Source organism: Staurois parvus, unplaced genomic scaffold (assembly GCF_062004578.1).
Source record: "Staurois parvus isolate SC_StPar_1 unplaced genomic scaffold, SC_StPar_1.0 ptg000414l, whole genome shotgun sequence".
In the NCBI taxonomy this organism is placed as follows: domain Eukaryota; kingdom Metazoa; phylum Chordata; class Amphibia; order Anura; family Ranidae; genus Staurois; species Staurois parvus.
In genome coordinates, this window is record NW_028318210.1 from 1,637,172 (window position 1) to 1,655,871 (window position 18,700).

The 18,700-nt window shown below is 39.6% G+C and overlaps 1 protein-coding gene and 2 long non-coding RNA genes across 3 annotated transcripts in view; 1 reads left to right on the plus strand and 2 right to left on the minus strand.

Annotated features, from left to right (window-relative positions):
- Positions 1-2,497: 2,497 nt before the first annotated feature.
- LOC149454922 (uncharacterized) lies at positions 2,498-2,946 on the minus strand. Its single transcript, XR_016314141.1, has 2 exons — positions 2,883-2,946; positions 2,498-2,777 (listed from the first exon to the last, which is right to left on the minus strand). It is a non-coding gene; the product is annotated as an uncharacterized LOC149454922 (long non-coding RNA).
- Positions 2,947-2,956: 10 nt separating this feature from the next.
- Positions 2,957-3,405, plus strand: LOC149454923 (uncharacterized). Its single transcript, XR_016314142.1, has 2 exons — positions 2,957-3,020; positions 3,126-3,405. It is a non-coding gene; the product is annotated as an uncharacterized LOC149454923 (long non-coding RNA).
- A 9,434-nt stretch (positions 3,406-12,839) lies between these two features.
- MAP3K9 (mitogen-activated protein kinase kinase kinase 9) overlaps positions 12,840-18,700 on the minus strand; it is a 111,631-nt gene continuing 105,770 nt past the window's right edge. Inside the window, exons 10-11 of the mRNA XM_089686841.1 lie at positions 16,681-17,463; positions 12,840-13,618 (exon numbers count right to left, since the gene is read on the minus strand). Of these exons, the coding sequence (XP_089542967.1) occupies positions 13,143-13,618; positions 16,681-17,463 (1,259 nt within the window). The 3' untranslated portion in view covers positions 12,840-13,142. The remainder of the gene's footprint in view (positions 13,619-16,680; positions 17,464-18,700) is intronic.

An 18,700-nucleotide genomic window follows, 5' to 3' on the forward strand; every position in this document is an offset into this window, starting at 1 on the left:
TCCATTTTTTTAGTAGGGTTTGTTCTAGGAAGATCGCCTGCTAATTAAACATGGAATTTTTCAAGTATTAAAACTCAAGAAACAAACCTTAATCTTTCTCCATAATAGTATACAATCTAGAATAAAATCAAAGTCAAAACATTCAAGAATGCATAAAACTACGAGGACTTTTTGGACTCACCATTGGGACTGGTTTATATATGGCCTTACTATGACCATAGCATTTTTCAGAAATATTTGGCTCTCTGTTGTGCTCTCTGCATTGTGAGAGCATGCCAATTTTTTATGAAAAATTAATTAAATCAAATTCAACTGGGTGAAAAGAATGGGGAGGGGGGGACCATAAAGGTAAAGCGTGGAGTATTTACTGCAGTGTCCTGTGGTGAGCAGTACCTACTTCACTGGTAAAATTTGGTCCCTACATTTTACAAAATTAAATTTTTACCCACTTTCAATTAATGTCAAAACTGCGAATATGCAGTCCATGCTTTGACACCTCCCACAATGATGTGTTTCACTAATCTGTGCTGATCTTTTTTTCGTGGTTCAGATCTGCTCAGCAGTCACATGGGGAGAAGGCATAGCGGCTACAACAAAGCTAAAATTCAAATGTCTGCATATATGCATAGCTGAAGCACTGGGAGGCACCATAACAAAGTGTGTAAAAACAGATGTATTTTTTACATTTATAATAAAAGTTATGTTATGTGGAAATACAATACAAACTGAACTCAGTGGAGTGCTTTAAGATATGTTTGACATGTTGGCCTAGGAATATTTCTATCTGGCACCAGAATCACTCACACATGTTGAAGATTATGTCATTTGGCCATTTTAAAAACAGTAATTTCCTCGCTTCAGTGCAGATAGTTACTGCCACATACCGTAACTGTGATGCCAGCACACACGATCGTAAACTAACAACAAAACTATGGTTACATAGATACAAATAAAATTCTTAATGAATATCCAGTATTGGACAATGACTTCTAAGAGAAGACTGGTATATGAAAAATAACCCATCATATCTCCTATGTGTTTTTGTAGCAAACACCTGATTGGCTGTAACAGCATTTCCTATAAAGGTGGGTTTTTTTTTATGTTTTGTTTTTTAAATCAAGGAGTCAAATCATTCAGAGAGTCTTTAGATTTGTGCTCATCTTTGCGTAAATGGGGGCCCTCCGATTCGCTAATCCTCACCTCGCCGATGCTTCCCCAATGTTCCTTCCTCTGTTAAAGCTGGTACCAAAATACAGTATTGGAACTATGGAGAGCAGTGATGTCACTCCTTCCTTCATGTGACCATGCTTGGGCCTATTGATTGGTTACTAGACCCTTGTACTGTCACATGAGAGGTTGTTCCATGCTCCTCCATACCCTGAATCGTGGGGACTTTCACTAGCTGAGAAAGCAGGGGAAAGGTGAATATATCAGTGGGTAGGCTGGGATTCTACACCAACACCTTCATTCTGCCCTAAATGACACATCCCTCTAAGGACTGGGGACACATAGGGACATACCCTCTAAGGTATACAGTGTTTTTTTGGACCCTTATAACAAAGCTCAGACTAGGGGACTCATCATCCCATGTCATATGATCTTAGTTGGCATTTCCTCCACAGATGTAAGCACTGCAAGCTTGAATTGGCCCTAACAGCTGTCAGAGCTAAAGAAAACCTGTCCTGAGAAGATATGGAGGCAGCTATTGTTGATACACTTCTGAAAATACTAGTTGCTTGTTTTTCTATAGCTGACCTGTGATACAGGCCTGAAAAGCAAGAGAAATTGGATTGCACAGACTGCAAAGTAAGAGAAACAACAACCCCTTCCTCCCTTTCCCATAGAAGACACTGGATCATCTGGATAAGCTGGTTACAACACAAAGGCAGTCAGAAACAATGCAGGCAGTACTGGGCTTTTCTTTTACCAAGCCCAACAAGCTTTTCAGACTGGGTGTCATGGATGTACTACATAGGAGATATTTGCAAAATAATGTCAACAGAAAAGAAAAACACTATAAAATGTGCAAACTTAAAAAAAGTTAAAGCAAAATGGACCAAAACCCATTAACTTGCCGCTTAAACAAACCAGCAGTACTTAAAGATTATATGTCCATTACTGGTCTATATGTTGGTTGTGACAAACAGATTTTTAAAACCATGGAGTCAGCCAAAAAACCTCTGAAGGGGGAATACGTTTGGTGACATTTAACATTACATTGCAATTTATAAAGCAGAAATTTGTATGTTTTATTGCAATTTAAACTGTATGTACATGGACATGGAGGTACTTAAGGAACCTATACAGAGCAATAAAGCAAAAGCAAGCCACCAAAAATGACACTAATTGTTAATGTCATAAGCACCTCTCCGACTCACTTGTACAAGTGTGGATACATAAACCCAGGGGACAGCATACTAAACAATATGATAGTGTGACAAGAACACACCTATCTGAAAAAGAAGGTTTCTAAAGGATCCACGCGGAGTAGTATGAATTCAAATGAATTTAACAATACTTTATTTGATCACATAGATCATGGGGAGGTTAAACATGAGCACGGTGTACATATGAAAAAAATAAAATCATGTTTAAAAACACTTAGCGTCTTCAATTAAGGGTCATCTTAGCCAACAGAGCATCATATAAGGCAGAGTAGTGTAATGATGGAGTAGTTATCCTGGATTTCCGTAGGTTTCCTGCTTAATATTTGTGTGAACCGTATATTCAGTGGGTGTGTTCCCAGTATATATCAGGGACCTCCTGGAATGTACAAGCTGGAACACAAAAATACATGGTATGTATCTAGCAATATGGAAACCAAATCACATCCAAAATTTACCAGGCCTCCCTCCACAATAGTCAATGGATGCTGCTGTTACCTTCTCAGAGGTGAGACTATCATACCCGCCTCTCAAATGTAGGGACTTCCTGGATAGCCACCCCAAATGGATTTGGGGTGGCTATCCAGGAAGTCCCTACATTTGAGAGGCGGGTATGATAGTCTCACCTCTGAGAAGGTAACAGCAGCATCCATTGACTATTGTGGAGGGAGGCCTGGTAAATTTTGGATGTGATTTGGTTTCCATATTGCTAGATACATACCATGTATTTTTGTGTTCCAGCTTGTACATTCCAGGAGGTCCCTGATATATACTGGGAACACACCCACTGAATATACGGTTCACACAAATATTAAGCAGGAAACCTACGGAAATCCAGGATAACTACTCCATCATTACACTACTCTGCCTTATATGATGCTCTGTTGGCTAAGATGACCCTTAATTGAAGACGCTAAGTGTTTTTAAACATGATTTTATTTTTTTCATATGTACACCGTGCTCATGTTTAACCTCCCCATGATCTATGTGATCAAATAAAGTATTGTTAAATTCATTTGAATTCATACTACTCCGCGTGGATCCTTTAGAAACCTTCTTTTTCAGATAGGTGTGTTCTTGTCACACTATCATATTGTTTAGGAACCTATACAGAGCCCTGAACTCAGCTTTACTAAACAACTTTGTAAATTAACAGGGAAGCCAATTGCAAGACAAGTACCCGAATATCAGTACCCGGCCTCACAAAATGTTCTTTTGGCTGAATGGGCACAAATTCCTACAGACACTCTCCAAAACCCTGTGAAAGGCCTTCCCAGAAGAGTGAAAGTTGTTACAACTGCAAGGGAGGAGGGCGGCTCAGCATTCATGCACATAGTTTTGGAGTGGGATGTCCAACAAGCTCATAAAGATATGAAGGTCAGTATTAGTAATAAATTCCATTACTTGTTGCCAGTTGTAAGTTACAAACAGAGAAACACCTTTGGAATGAAGACTCCCTTCTCTATTTTGAGGAGAGAGTAAAGCGGACATTCCTACATTATCTAAGACCAGAAATAATCAGAGATAAAATTCTTTAAACAAAAAAAAAAAAAGCTCTAGGTTTGATACAAAACAGGACTGAAGAACTGAATTGTAGAGGAAGTTTCTGATACATTCTAGGAGTATTGTAGAATGCAATTCAAAGGACTCGCATGGAAAATGCTTACATTAAAATTGGTGGCGGTCATTGCTCTCCCGCAATCACTAGATCCCTGGCTGTCATGGTGACCCCACTTAAGCTGGCCATACATTGCTCAACTCAGCGGAGACTGGCCAAATGTTGATCAGAGTGTGACCATACCCACTCCACAGAAGTTGTTTGATAGACTTGTGTTGAATGAACGCGGCATTCTGACCACAGCAAGTCTGGCTATCAAAATACAATGCCACAGCAGGGGGATCCTCCATCAACTTCATTTATGTGGCCTGTTAGCTGAATGAAGAAAGAAAAACAAACCATGTATGGCCAATCTTCAAGATGGCTATAAACGAGATGAAAAATCATTAGAAAATCCATCACTTGGACAGTGCATTTGTTTCTCGCCCAATTAAATGGGCACAAATAGAAAAATAGTTTTGACTTTGAGACAAAAAAAAAAAATTGAAGAAAAAAAAGTTGGGAAACTACTGCCAAACAGATGATAAACTGAAATGTCAATGTGTTTCTCGCCCGTTAAAAATCGAACTGTTCTTATTTCGCATATGTGGCAAAACAAAATGGAAAAATTATCCATTTAGGTCCATTGAATGATTTATTGTTCTAAATTCGGTCATTACATGATGGCAATATTGTTTGCTCTCATGACCGAGTGTTCACTATTCAAAATCAAGTTACAATGATTTTTTGACTAGTGTATAGCCAGCATCAATTAAGTAGTTTGAGTCTATGACCCAGAAAAATTATGCATATAAAAAAAAAAAAAAAAAAAAAAAGTACCTGTGACTGCTTATAGGCTTACTACAACCTGTGTATTTTTATGTACGTTAAGGACACCTTTTAAATGGCAAAATATAACTAAAGGCAAAACTTACTTTTTAGATTTAGAGTGGGTGAGGAGAGGTTACAACCAGTGTTAATTTTGACGTAAAATTTCAATTTAGTCATAGTCTGACTAAAATGCCATTTTTGTTTTAGTCGTATTTTAGTCGACTAATGGGTTTAGTTAAATTGTAATGTATTACTTAAGCATTTCCCTACAATTTTCAAACTCATACACAGGTGAAACTCGAAAAATTAGAATATCGTGCAAAAGTTCATTTATTTCAGTAATGCAACTTAAAAGGTGAAACTAATATATGAGATAGACTCAGCCTATTTCATGAGCTGTAAGCCATAATCATCACAATTATGACAGATCACAGCTTGAACTATCTTGCTTTGCATGAAATGAGTCTCATATATTAGTTTCACCTTTTAAGTTGCATTACTGAAATAAATGAACTTTTTCACGATATTCTAATTTTTAGAGTTTCACCTGTACTCCTGGAGTAAACTCTAATATTTCTTTCTGGTATTAGATACACTACAGACACATATTTAGCTGTTGTGATATATAACCAGTATTCATTTTGACGTCAAATTTTGATTTAGTTTTAATAAGTCTATTGACTAAAATGCCATTTTAATTTTAGTCGTATTTTAGTCATCTGAATGGTTTTAGATTTTTTCGTATTTTATTTGACAAAAAAATTGTTAATTTCGTTGACAAAATTAACACTGGTTAGAACCATTTTCAGGGTTTTTTTTACATTTTTTTTTCTATTGCTGTCTGTGTACCTATTAGGGAACACCTGATCACCAATGTCACCAGGACAGAAAGTGAGAGTAAATACAAAATTTGGAGTTGCCGTCAAAACAGCAATAGAGGGGAAAAATTAATGGTGACACTTGCTCCAGTGACAGCTTTCTAAAAGTGGATTTCCTCTACACTGGAACGATATCCTCTTACTTCCTGTGTTCTCCTGTTGAAGTCTATTACTTGTAGCTCAAAAAGAGCACTTTTTGCACTACTTCTGAGCTCCAAATGAAACTACACTCAAATGTGAGCAAGCACCATTAAAAACCATGAAAATTTGCATATTGAGCATTTTGGAGTTTTGGGCTACAAAATGCTCTGGTGTGAGTGGAATCTAAAAATGCTGAGACAGCACAAAGTAAAAACAGAAAAAAAAAACCTGACAATTTTAACCATCCCGCACCCTATTTAAAAAGAAACAAAGTTTTGGCTTTAGATAGTTCAAAGTATAACTGTATCTTTACAACAAACTACACCAACTTACCCTCCCCTAGGCATCCTTAACTAAACTGCTGGGGTTTACTGCTGTTAGGAGGTCTGTCAGTGAGATGTCCCCTCACAATCAGTCAGTGGAAAAGGTTTCACAAGACAGGAAGTAATGGAAAAGTTTTAGGCTGGCCATTTTTACTTTAAAGATGAACTCAAGGCAGATATAAAAACATACAAATTAACAAAACTGAATTGGACATGGTTTTAGCCTCCTGCAGTCCCTGTATAGTAGAGCTGGAGTGTCTGAGTGAAAAGGCAGTACAATAGCCACTCAGGTCATGTGCTGGCAAGTACAATAGCCACTCAGGTCATGTGCTGGCAAGTACAATAGCCACTCAGGTCATGTGCTGGCAAGTACAATAGCCACTCAGGTCATGTGCTGGCAAGTACAATAGCCACTCAGGTCTTATGTTGGCAAGTACAATAGCCACTCAGGTCATGTGTTGGCAAGTACAATAGCCACTCAGGTCTTATGTTGGCAAGTACAATAGCCACTCAGGTCATGTGTTGGCAAGTACAATAGCCACGCAGGTCATATGTTGGCAAGTACAACAGCCACTCAGGTCATATGTTGGCAAGTACAACAGCCACTCAGGTCATATGTTGGCAAGTACAATAGCCACTCAGGTCATGTGCTGGCAAGTACAATAGCCACTCAGGTCATATGTTGGCAAGTATAATAGCCACTCAGGTCATGTGCTGGCAAATGTCCTGCTGATAGGAAGAGTAACAAAGAGATCATCACTGTGCAGATTCTCCTTTCACTGCCCAGTAACAGGCTGGGGCTGGTACAGAACAACCTGGGCTCAGAGGAAGTGGATTGAAACTGACCTTCAGACTGACTACATCAAGAAGAAAAAAATAACTGCAGGGGAAATCTGAACTGAAGGTGACTATTGCAGCAAAAAACAGTTTATTTTGGGTTTTACTGGACTATTCATTTTTTTCTATCTTCTGCTATTAAGTTCTGAAATGCTCTTTACCACTGGCTGCACATGTGTAGTAATCCCTGACTAACTTGTAAACAGCGGTCTCACGAGTGTCTGATTTTTATTTAACTATATTCTGAACCTGTGATGAATGCTTACTGCTGAGGTACAGGCAATGGTGAAGAGGAGTTTGGCCTAAAAAGGTAGACAATCAGCAGGCTGCAGTCATCTTAAGGGAAGCAAGCAGCTGGGATGGGGGTTGGTTTAGTTTCAGGGCGACTAAGGAGAGAGGGTTAGTGTGTAGTATTTAGTAAAGACACACCTGTCCTTTAATTTGAAATTGACCACTGAGGGGAAAAAGGTGCCGTTCACAAATTGAACCAGTGGATGCTGAGGATAGAGTGGTAACGTAACCTGTACCTCAGTGTCAATGAGTTAATAGGCCTTGTGCACCAGAAAGGATTCTTAATACTGGCTTGTGTACTAACTGGGGGTCAAAGTAGGCAGATTGTAAAGTTGGCCTCAATGAGGTTACTGCTTGTAAGTAATCAAGGCTTGCAGCCTCCTTAATGTCTCATTGATTTGTATTACCCCACCCTCTATCACTAGCCTGAGAGCACAGATTAATGCCCAGCACACACGATAAGAAAATCATATGAAAAATTTAGCGGAACCACTGATCGTACGATTTTTTCTTTGTTGATGAGCGGGATGTTTTAACCGATAACGATATTGTGAACTAAAAAATCTTGTTGAACAACAGTGAAAAATGTTGTCGTTTTGCATACGAACGACCGATTTTCTATGCGGTGGTATGACGGTCGTACGAAAATAATATATCAAACGCTATCACGCATGAGCGGAAACAGAAGATCACCCGGATATTTATGTCCAAGGAATCTTCATAAACACGAATGAAAAATCCAAATGTTAAAAGTAGATTGGCCTAATGAGATAATGAAACCAGAATTCTGCATATTATATTTTATGTATCACTATTTATGTATATAGGTAATGTAATAAACTATATTATACTCATTGCTGGTAATTGTTGTGCATATCGCTTGTTCTGGCCGGAAGGGCGTGGCTACAAGGTCACACGAACACTGCATCACTTCCACTTGTACGGAAGACGTCAACACTACGTATTGCCCGACAAACATTTTTTTTTTTTCTAGACTGGTTAATGTGGGGCACGATTTCGACCTATGTGTAATCGTGTATTCCCACTTTAATACACAAATCAGGATGCACTGTTGCATACTGTGCTCCAGTGTGCATATGACAAATGTCAATCAGATGTCATCCCTAAAGTCCCTTAACAGTTCATGTTTTTATGTTCTCGTAACAGACTCATACACGTGATAACATTCTCCTGTTTTGGAGTTTAGTTTTTGTGTCTACAACATGCACTGTCAGTGGGCCTTGATGGCTGGCCAATGCAAGGCAAAGCACCAGGTTACCTTTACCCTCCATGTACTCACAGCATAAATTTACCTTTCCTGCACTCCCCTGCTGGAAGCCGCAGGAGATAAAGAGTACATTTGAATATGAAGGAGCATGTGACTTATTTCATGTGACAACGCTTGGCCAATCAGCATGTCATTTAGATAGACTTATAAACCTATGTAAGCAACAACTACTGCAACTCAGAAGGCTTGCTTTGCTTCAGGTGGCTGAACAAACGTGAAGAGTAAAAGGAATATATGCTGCTGGGGGGGGGGGGGGGGGGGGGGTAATAAAGTAAGTCTGCTCCTTTCCTTGTGCCATTTTTTCTTCAGTTTAAGACCTCATGCACACTGGATGGACGTTTTTTGTTTCTTTTTTCTCTTAGAAGCCTCCTCCTGGCAGCAGCGTTTTGGATTAAAAGACCCGATGCTTGTAAAAGTGTGTAAGGCATTTATCTGCGTTAAGCGTTTGGGCATTAACCTATTTCAGTGGCCAGAATAAATTATTCTGGCCAATGAAATGAATTAATGCTCAAGCGCTAAATGTGCCAAGCATTAAACACATGGTTACGCGTCAAGATTTTTTTCTGCTAAACGCTACTGCTCAGACGCACTGGCAGTGGCTTTCCTGCTTCTAAATGCTTCTAACAGTTTGTGTGTGCATGGAAAACTAGGTTAATATGCAGAGGAGTTTAGAAGCAGGTACAAAGAGGGAAATAAAACAAAAAAGAAACAAGAAGCAGGTACAAAAAAAAAACCAAACAAAAAAAAAACCTGCCAGACGCCTCAAGTAGCAGCTGAAGTCCAGTGTGTGGATGAGGCCTTAGATAGAGAGCAGAAAGGTTAAAACCCCCGCTAAGTTGTCACAGCGGTTTGTGTTACCACTGAGGGGGATTTCCCCGATTTCCTGAAGCAGCGATGGTGTTCATCAGGACAAGAGATCTTACCAATGAGGAGATATGTCGCAATACTAACAACTTTTTAAAAATAGTGAAAAGGGTTAAAACCTCTGTCAGGATTTTACTGCTAGGGAACCCCTGCTGGGAAGAGTCCCTTCAATTTCTTTTCCAGTAAAATAAGGCAGATTACTAAGACAGATATATGTAGAAACTTGCTCAAAGAGAGGCACAGACCACAATAAAAACCTACCTAGTGTCTTAAACCTTCCCCAAATGCTTGGCTGGGGTTCTACTTTAGCTTTGGTCCTACAGGCCCACTAAAAATGCACATTTTGGTCTGCTGCACATTCATTTTGGTTTCTAGATATCAGTGCTACATTTTCAAAAACAAATTCAAAATTCCTTTAAGGAGTTCAAATACTGTATTAGTATCTTCAGGTAATCTATTCAATGGCATCTAGTGACTGCTGATTTTGATAAGCCACAAACGCATTTATAATGGAACACAAGGAGTAGGTCTTCACAGCATGAAATCATTTAAATATAGTGCACAGATGAGCTCATATAAACACATTAATCCTGCTTTTAGCCTGTAACAGAACAGGGCAATGAGAATGTTGTGTACCCAATAGGACCTATTATCAGTATAAAGATTAGACTTTTTGTTTTTTCATTTTTTTCTAAAAATCATTACCAATAGGTGAAAACATAAAAAAATAAATTCCAATGTAATGTCTAGAAAGGAATAGATAAAAACTGTCTTTTGGATGGCATAAGTAACACGCAAAATCAATCATCTGTAAAATGAAATTTGGAAATACGTTATAAATTATTCAAAAACTGAGGAACAGCAAGTTAAACTTCCTTAAAAAAAAAAAATCAAACCTGTGAAATCCACTCCAATGGATAGGGTATGCAGTCAAATGCAGGAGTCTATGATGAAGTATAATTATAGTTGAACTCCAGGCACGAAAATATTTTGAACACTCAATAGCCTCAAAAGCTATTAATCTACATGGTGTACACTAGATGCCTTTGTAAACCCAGCTATTACCTTGTAAAAGTGGTAGTAACATCATTACAGTGCTACATATGGCCTGACCAGAGAGCAGAGTTGTGGAAAGGACTAAAAACTACCCACTACATGAAGGGCTGCAGGAGGGGGTGGAAGACTAGTCAGCGTGTACAAGGACAAAGAGTAGCAGCAACTGGTCTTTGTTTTGTTGTTACAGGAAGTTCCTGCAGAGTCAAAGTTGTATACTAGATTACTGCTCAGATGTAAAATACATACATAGAGCATACCAAGATTCAAGTAATAATACACATTGTAGGTATGTATACTACATTTGCTCATCATGGAGTTCAGCTTTAAACTGAAAGCCAGGCATAGAACTTAAAGCTGAAATGCATACAAGTGAACTGCTTAATGGCCATACAATTTGTAATTCTGCTCAGCCTGTTTTGTAATCAGGCACCATTAAACAGAAAAACAAGGTCCTGGACCTCTCTCCCTCTGTAGTCCACACTACACACAAGCAGTAGGGCTTGGTCCAGGACCCAGACAGCCTGTTTGGGCAACAAAAGAGCAATAGCATAACAGTAAGGCCATCCAGGAAGGCTCTCCTCTTCTGCTACACCAACAGCACTGTGCAAGGTAACAGACCACTGGCTGACAGAGTTCCAACCCTCTGTGTACCAGTCTGTTGTTGAGGGACCTTCAGGAGGCGGATACTAAATATCAACTAATTGTGGCAGTTGTATGTAAAAATACATTCAGGATTTGTTAATAAAAACAGAAATGAAACAATTGTTATATTTGCCTGGAGTTTACCTTTAAAAAGCCAGTTCTTATGTAAAAATTGGTGAGAGGAACTACATGTAGACCATTAAAGACTAAGCCTGGAAGTAACTAGAAGCAAAAGGCCCAAAATGTCAGGAGTTGAGTAAAACGTACTATGGCACACTTACAGTTTCACATAACTGGTACTATCGTTAAAACTCTTCGTTCAGTTCATGTTTGATATCTGCCTGCTACTGATTGAGTAGGGCACTTCTCTCCACTTTTGGGTTTGTGGACTGCCCTCTTGAATTTGTTTACTTTACTGGTCTTCTGGGACATATCAGAGTTTATTCAGATATGCACAGGGCTGCACCCCTGTTAGCAGTGGAGTTTTACTGTACCTAATCTACGCTTTATCTTTTAAAACATTTACTAAAACTTTAATTTAAAAAAAATGTCATGTATTGATACTGAAAAACTGGCAACACACAGGGAAGAACTAGAATTTTAAAATGATGCTCCTGTGAAATGAATAGGCAAAAGCTATGAAGTTCTAGGCTTTAGTTCATATTATAATAAGAACTCAGATGACACACAGAGTAATTGATGATTGGCACAAGAGCCACATGCCAGAATCCTGTCCACCTTGGTTACCTAGATGTACCTAAATTGAACAGAGATGCTGCACATAGCTTTCTTATGTTACAAAATATTTGGCGGCCTCAATGGGACGTCAGTCTGATCCAGACCCTAGATGTAAAAACATATTGCGGTCACTGGCAATATCATGATTTTTAGCACTGCCCCACATTAGGAGGAGATTGCAGCCCTTCTTGAACAGTAATACTGAAAATCTATAGGGGCCACCAATACCTATCGAACTTTATACAACCATGATATAAACCATGACAAGAGGATGGCGCGGTTTCAAAAAGACTGCAGAACGTATGGACTTTTGTTAACATTATTGCTGGAAGAGGTTAGAAGGGGACAAATCTTGATTAGTGGATCGATTTATATCCCCTTGAACAATTACCTATGTTTGTTGCCAGGGATGTTACTTTTTTTTTTTTTTTTTTTTTTAGCATCAGTTATAGAGCAATGGACTGCAGATCAGTCAGTCAGTTCACATTTTAAAAAAAGTAGAAGGAAATTGAGGTGGCTTGGCATTTCATTGGTAAGCTATCCATGCAGTTAGAGAGCTAAAAAGAGCAACTCCATAACAGCAAAAGTAGGGTACAAAATTGACATGAGAACAGAGATCACGTTATTCTATCCTCTGCCAATCACCTGCTTCGATTAACGTGCTAACTCCAGTGTGGATTTGTTTATAGCTTTTGGCATTGATTCAGATAAGAATACAGAACAAATGGGACAATTCAGTGTATAAGACTTGAGGAAAACAAAACCACATATCGCCATTAGAAATGACTTTTTCAGAAGCCATAAAAAAGGGACCATATGACCCATTGCATATATCAGAAAGGCCTTTTGCCTACACTTCAGTCGAAAGCAAAAACGAACACAGCAATGAACAGTGGCTCTAGGAGATTCTGTTGGAATGAGAAGAAAGCAAAGGAATGGAGTTTACATATATGACAGCAGGACAATTAAAATGCTGGATCTGGATGCTCATTTTTAATCCAGCAACAAATTCTTCCCCAGAAAAGGCAAACTGATAAAATTCTTTGAACTTCGTGCATCCGATAAGGAGCTCTTGGGGATTGTAGATGTTTGACTTTAGAGTATTGCAGTGTCTTTAACAAATGAAAAGGCAGATTTAAGGGTAATCAGCGCAAGCAGCATAATGACTAAATCTCATATTGCCTTCCAGTGATCTTTTGAATCCTCAAAGTGCATTCAGTGCAAATACATGGCCGTGCCAAATTTCTGCAGGGTGCAGGTTGACATGCCGGTTTAAGACCAGAACTCTTGTTTTTGTTCACAGGTTGTAGTTTTGAAGGTTTTAAGTTTGGTTCTGCATAGCGGGACAGTGCTATCTTGACTCTGGCCTTCTACATCCACGTCCAGTAGTGTCCGTTCGCCTATTGGTTGTGCCACATGGAAGGGGATGAAGCCAGAGAAGCCGGGCCTTTCTTCCACGGTGCTTCCACTACTGCTGGCAAAACAGGAGTCCATGTTGCTGGGGGTTTCAGTGCATGAGCTGTTAGCTGGCGATTCTCCTCGGTTCCTGCTTGGAGATACAAACCACCATGAGTCAAGTCTTTGTCTGTTGGTGGAAGGCCGAGGTCTCGGGACAAACTCCAACGTTTTGGGTCTTTCCAGTGCAGAATCTTGTTGTATATTCCAGCGCCGGGGTGTTGGAGGGAAAACTACATTGGGGTCAGGAAGACGAGGGACTTCATGTGGATCTCTGTTTGGGGACACAACACCTGAACAAAATAGGAAACAAAACTTAATTTTTTATTTTACAGTATGGTACATTACAATGCAAGGTCTAATTTTAATGTTTGGGACCCCACCCCCTGTTAAATTCACTAGCTCTTAGTATGTGCAAAATGTATCTGCAACTTTACAGGCCCTTCTGCACATACTAAACACTGGTGATGCCTACAGGGGAAGGGTGAACAGACATTAAAAATGAACCACTTTAAAGTGAACCTTTCTTGGGAGAAAAAAAAAATAGCATGTAGGCTGCCAGAGCTGATGACCTTCTGAAAATGCATCTCTTCTGGCTCTTGTGTTAACTCTGACATACAGTCATGGCCAAAAATATTGGCACCTCTGCATTTGTCACATAATACACCACTTCGCCGAGAAAGTTGTTGCAATTATAAATGTTTAGGCATTCTTGTGTTTATTTGTTTGCATTAGTGTGACACAAAGTGGAGAAACAAAAAGCCAAATCTGACACATCCTATGCAAAACCCCCAAAAAATGGACTGAACAAAAATTGTGACCCTCAATTTAATATTTGGTAGCACATCCCTTGGAAAAAATAACTGAAATCAATTGCTTCCTGTAACCATCAATGAGTTTCTTATAACTCTCTACAGGAATTTTGGGCCACTCTTCTTTGGCCAACTGCTCCAGGTCTCTCACATTGGAGGGGTTTCTTTTCCCAACAGCTGTTTTGCGATCTCTCCACAGGTGTTCTATGGGATTGAGATCTGGACTCAATGCTTCTTCAGTACTTTCCAGTACGGTGTCTGAAACCATTTCGGGGTGCTTTTTGATGTGTGCTTTGAGTCACCGTCAGAGTTCGTTGGTCTTACAGCAGGACAGAGACCCAACTTTCTGACACTGGGCCCTACATTGCACCCCACAATTCTTTGGTAGAATTCAGATTTCATAATGCCATGCACACAGTCAAGACATCTAGTGCCTGAAGCAGCAAAGCAACCAAAAAACATTAGTGAACCTCCACCATGTTTGACTGCAGGGACTGAATTTTTTTTTTTCTCTAAAAAGGCCTCATTGCTTTTTATGAAAACAGTAGAATGATGGGCTTTACCCAAAAGCTGTAATATTGTTTTTTTCTGTCCACAGCACATTTTCCCAAAAGGATTTTGGGAAGTTTTGGCAAACTCCAGTCTGGCTTTTGTTTAGGTTTTTGTGTCAGCAGTGGGATCCTCCTGGGTCTCCTACCATAGCATCCCTTTCCACTCAGATGGTGACATATAATGTGAGCTGACACAGTTGTACCCTGTGCCTGAAGGTCAGCTTGAATTTGTCTGGAAGTTGATCGAGGTTCTTTAGCCACTATTTGAACAATCCTTCATTGCAATCTTTTATCAGTTTTTCTCTTTTGTCCATGTCCAGAGATATTAGCTACACTGCCATGGGCTGTAAACTTCTTGACAACGTTGCGCACAGTGGACACAGGAACATTAAGATCTCTGGAGATGGACTTGTAACCTTGAGATCTTCCATGCTTTTCCACAATTTTTGTTTTCAAATCCTCAAGACAATTCTTTGCTGCTCTCTCTCTTCTCCATGCTCCATGTGGCACACTGATACACACAACAGAAAGGATGAGTCAATTTTTCACCATTTTAACTGGTTACCAGTGTGATTTCTATATTGTCAGCACCTGTTAATTGATACAGGCAAGTTTAATTACAAATTACAGGAGCATCACAAACTTGAAATGCAATTATTTCTTACAGTTTTGAGAATGTGCCAGTAATTTTATACAGTCCATTTTTTGGGTTTTGCATGTAATGTTGCAGATTTAGCTTTTTTGTTTCTCTGCTTTTTTGTGTCATACCAATACAAACAGGAAAAAAAAAACCATGAAAAAGCTTAAACATTTAATTGCAGCAATTTTCTGGGCGAAGTGCATTATCTGACAGAAATGCAGAGGTGCCAATATTTTTGGTCGTGGCTGTATGTATTGTGTCACTGACAAAGGCCAAACTTCTGCAATGTTTTGCATTTGTGAATAAAGCTGGCCATACATAGATCAAAATTTGGCCAGTCCCTGCTAAACTGGCCAAATTTAAATCCATGTATGGGCAGGCTGGTTGTACACAAGTCAATCTAATGTCTGACTTGCAACCAGCCTGTTGGGTTTTTCCTGAATGATCGGTGCCACTAGCTATAGCCGACAACACTGATCACTGTACTCGGACGGTGGGGAAGGCCCACTAAGGTAGAACTGCCCACATTTATTTTTATTTATTAATCTACATCAGTAAAGACAGTTAGCCCATTTGTTACTACAATACGGCTATAGTCTTTATGGAAAGTGTCCAGGGGTGAACTGACAACTCATGGGGCCCCCGGACAATAGGGGATCATGGGGCCCCTGTGTCCTTGCCCAAACTCAAAAAAGCCTATGAAAAAGGTACCAGGGGCATCTCATGGGGTCCCCTACTGACCCCGGGCCCTTGGGCAGTGCCCGAGTTTCCAAATGGTCAGTCCGCCCCTGAAAGTATCCCATGCCATGAGAAAATGAACTGACCTTGAAGTTGAGATCTAGAAATGTGTAAATGTGTATGTTGCTAGTTCTCAGATCTGCAGTCAGTCAGAAAAATGGTTCTAGAGTTAAAGTCCAACTAACCAATGCTTCCCAAACTGCCAAATTTGGTTTGTGCGTCTAAGCTTAAAAAAAAACAAACAGTCATTCACCAGTAGAAAGTAAGGGAAATGTTCTAGATAACATGTTTGGGTATAAAAGGGGGAAACGTTTTTCCCATTAAAAAAAAAAAAGAAAAAAAAAAAAAGTAAAATAACTATATACAAAAGCATCATTGCTCTTTTTAATCGGCTACATTTCTACTCCTATATGCTCACAACCCTCATAAATGTAAGCTCTTAGGATTAATACAAGCACTTTTTTTGAAACCATTGCTATACTGAATATCTTCCCTATGTCTCATAGCTACAGACTGATTATTTTTGTCCCTGGAGGAAGCGGCAATAGTTATACACAAAAAAAAGAAGACAATTACAAAAAGTCATTTGATATACCTGCATTACAATTACTTACTTGAACCTGCAGAGCTTACTAAACAATTACTGGATGATGTCCCATTTGCAATGACTGGAACCTTAATTGCACCATCAGAGGGAGTCCTTCTGTGTTCCTGCTGAGCTCGGGAATTCAGATGGGTTGGAGTAAGGGACTGGTTAGGAGCTCGCTTGAATGTCTCCACCTGAACATTGACCAGTGGATTGCAGACAACTGGTGCCTGTTCTTCGATGGGAGTAGCGGGCATTTCATACACCACTATCTCATCACTATCTGAGCGTAAAAGTGAACGGGTAGAGTTACATTCAGAGATGGAAGACAGGGACTGCATTGTGATAGAGGTTGTTGGTTCTGCTGGGTGAGATGGTGAATCCTCTTTACGAAAAAGCTTTCTGGATGGTGGGCTGGTGCTTCTTCTTGGACGGGCAGCACGCTGGAAGAGGCTTTCCTTTTTCTTCTTCTCTTCCTTTGGTTCAGGTTCTTCTTGACCTAAATTACATTTGCCAGCCTCCAGAAGGTCAAATCCAAGTCCTACAGTAGCAAGGAGGGCACCGCAACCCAAAAGAACCATTGAGCATCTCTTGTGCTGAGAGCCACGTTTGAGGCTATTGGTAGGAGTAAGCTGTGGAGTGCTTGTAGCAGAGTTCACTGGTGTGGGATTGTCACTGGTATCACTAAAATGACCCTCCAAATCTTCTCCTTTATGGAATGGTATGCAGAGGTAGGATTTGTTTGGGGTGGGTGTTGGGGAATCTTTAAGATCCACCTGATTCACAAAATGATCAGCAGCATTCTCAGCCTCTGGTCAAAGGAAAAAAAAAAAAAACTTCAAAAAACAGCAAACAGCACAAGATGTAAAGTGAATGTATTTACATCAAAGCACACCTTTGAAAGACAGAAATGGGGATTGGGGGGGGTTCTCAGGCACCCTAAAAAGGCAAACTTGTGTATGAATTTAATACTTCAATAAGTGATCACATGGGCTGGTTTACAAATAAAATCCACGTAGTCAACTGATGCAAGCCCTTTGCCACCTGGCTGGGGCTTTATCTAAACTCCAAAATAAAAATATATTATATTGCAGCTTTAAAGTCCTTAGATATGATGATTGCATTAGTTTTCTTTACTCTTCAAGTACAGAAAAATACCAGTTGATCCTGACAAATATCTTAAGTCTCTGTAACGTCCTGTTTACTGTTCTAAAATTTGAAACAATGTTATCAGCTTTTCAAGCTATTTCTGTGAACCCCAAAACCCCTCCCTCCCCCATGCAAGTCCCCTTTCACAGGGGCAGACCAATCGGTTCCACGTATTCATTTTTTAGGTGGACCAGATCAGACCCTCTATTCTCCTCCATGGAGCGGAGGGTGTAAACGGACATGTCTGTTTACATCCGCATACATTTAATCTGATCCGATAAAAATAGAGGGATGGGGATCCATTCACCTTCCATCTAGTAAATCGAATGGCAGTGGGATGTAAACAGACAGTCAGTACGTTTATATCTGATCGCCCATAGAAGAAAGCAAGATGTGTGTCTACTCTGCATAAACGGAGCGGACATGGACCAGCCATCCACCTACTCAGTGGGGAACAGCAGACTGATCAGCCACTAATGGAGATGCAGGGAGGAGGAGGAGTTTGTCACCCTAGGCTGCTCTCCTGATTTGGACTACAATTGGGTTAGATACAGCACAGTGAGGGCTGTCACCTCAAGACAGGTGTGTTATTGGCAGAATAATCAGGTGAAAATAAAAGGGAAAAATTCCTAAATAAAGAAAACAAATGCAGTCACTACATCTAAAGATTTGTAAGCTGCAATATATAATTTTTTGGGCACATACAAGCTTTGTGTTTAGTCAATGTGATAGATTTTTTTTGCTCTATTTAACAATTTATAATAATAAACATAAGCAGACACTTGAACAATCCACCAAGTAAAAGCCTGACACATGTCAGTGTATACCAATACTGAAAAATCTGGCTACGTATCTAAGTTTTAATAAGCTCTAGTTACAAAATGATTAGATGAAAACTA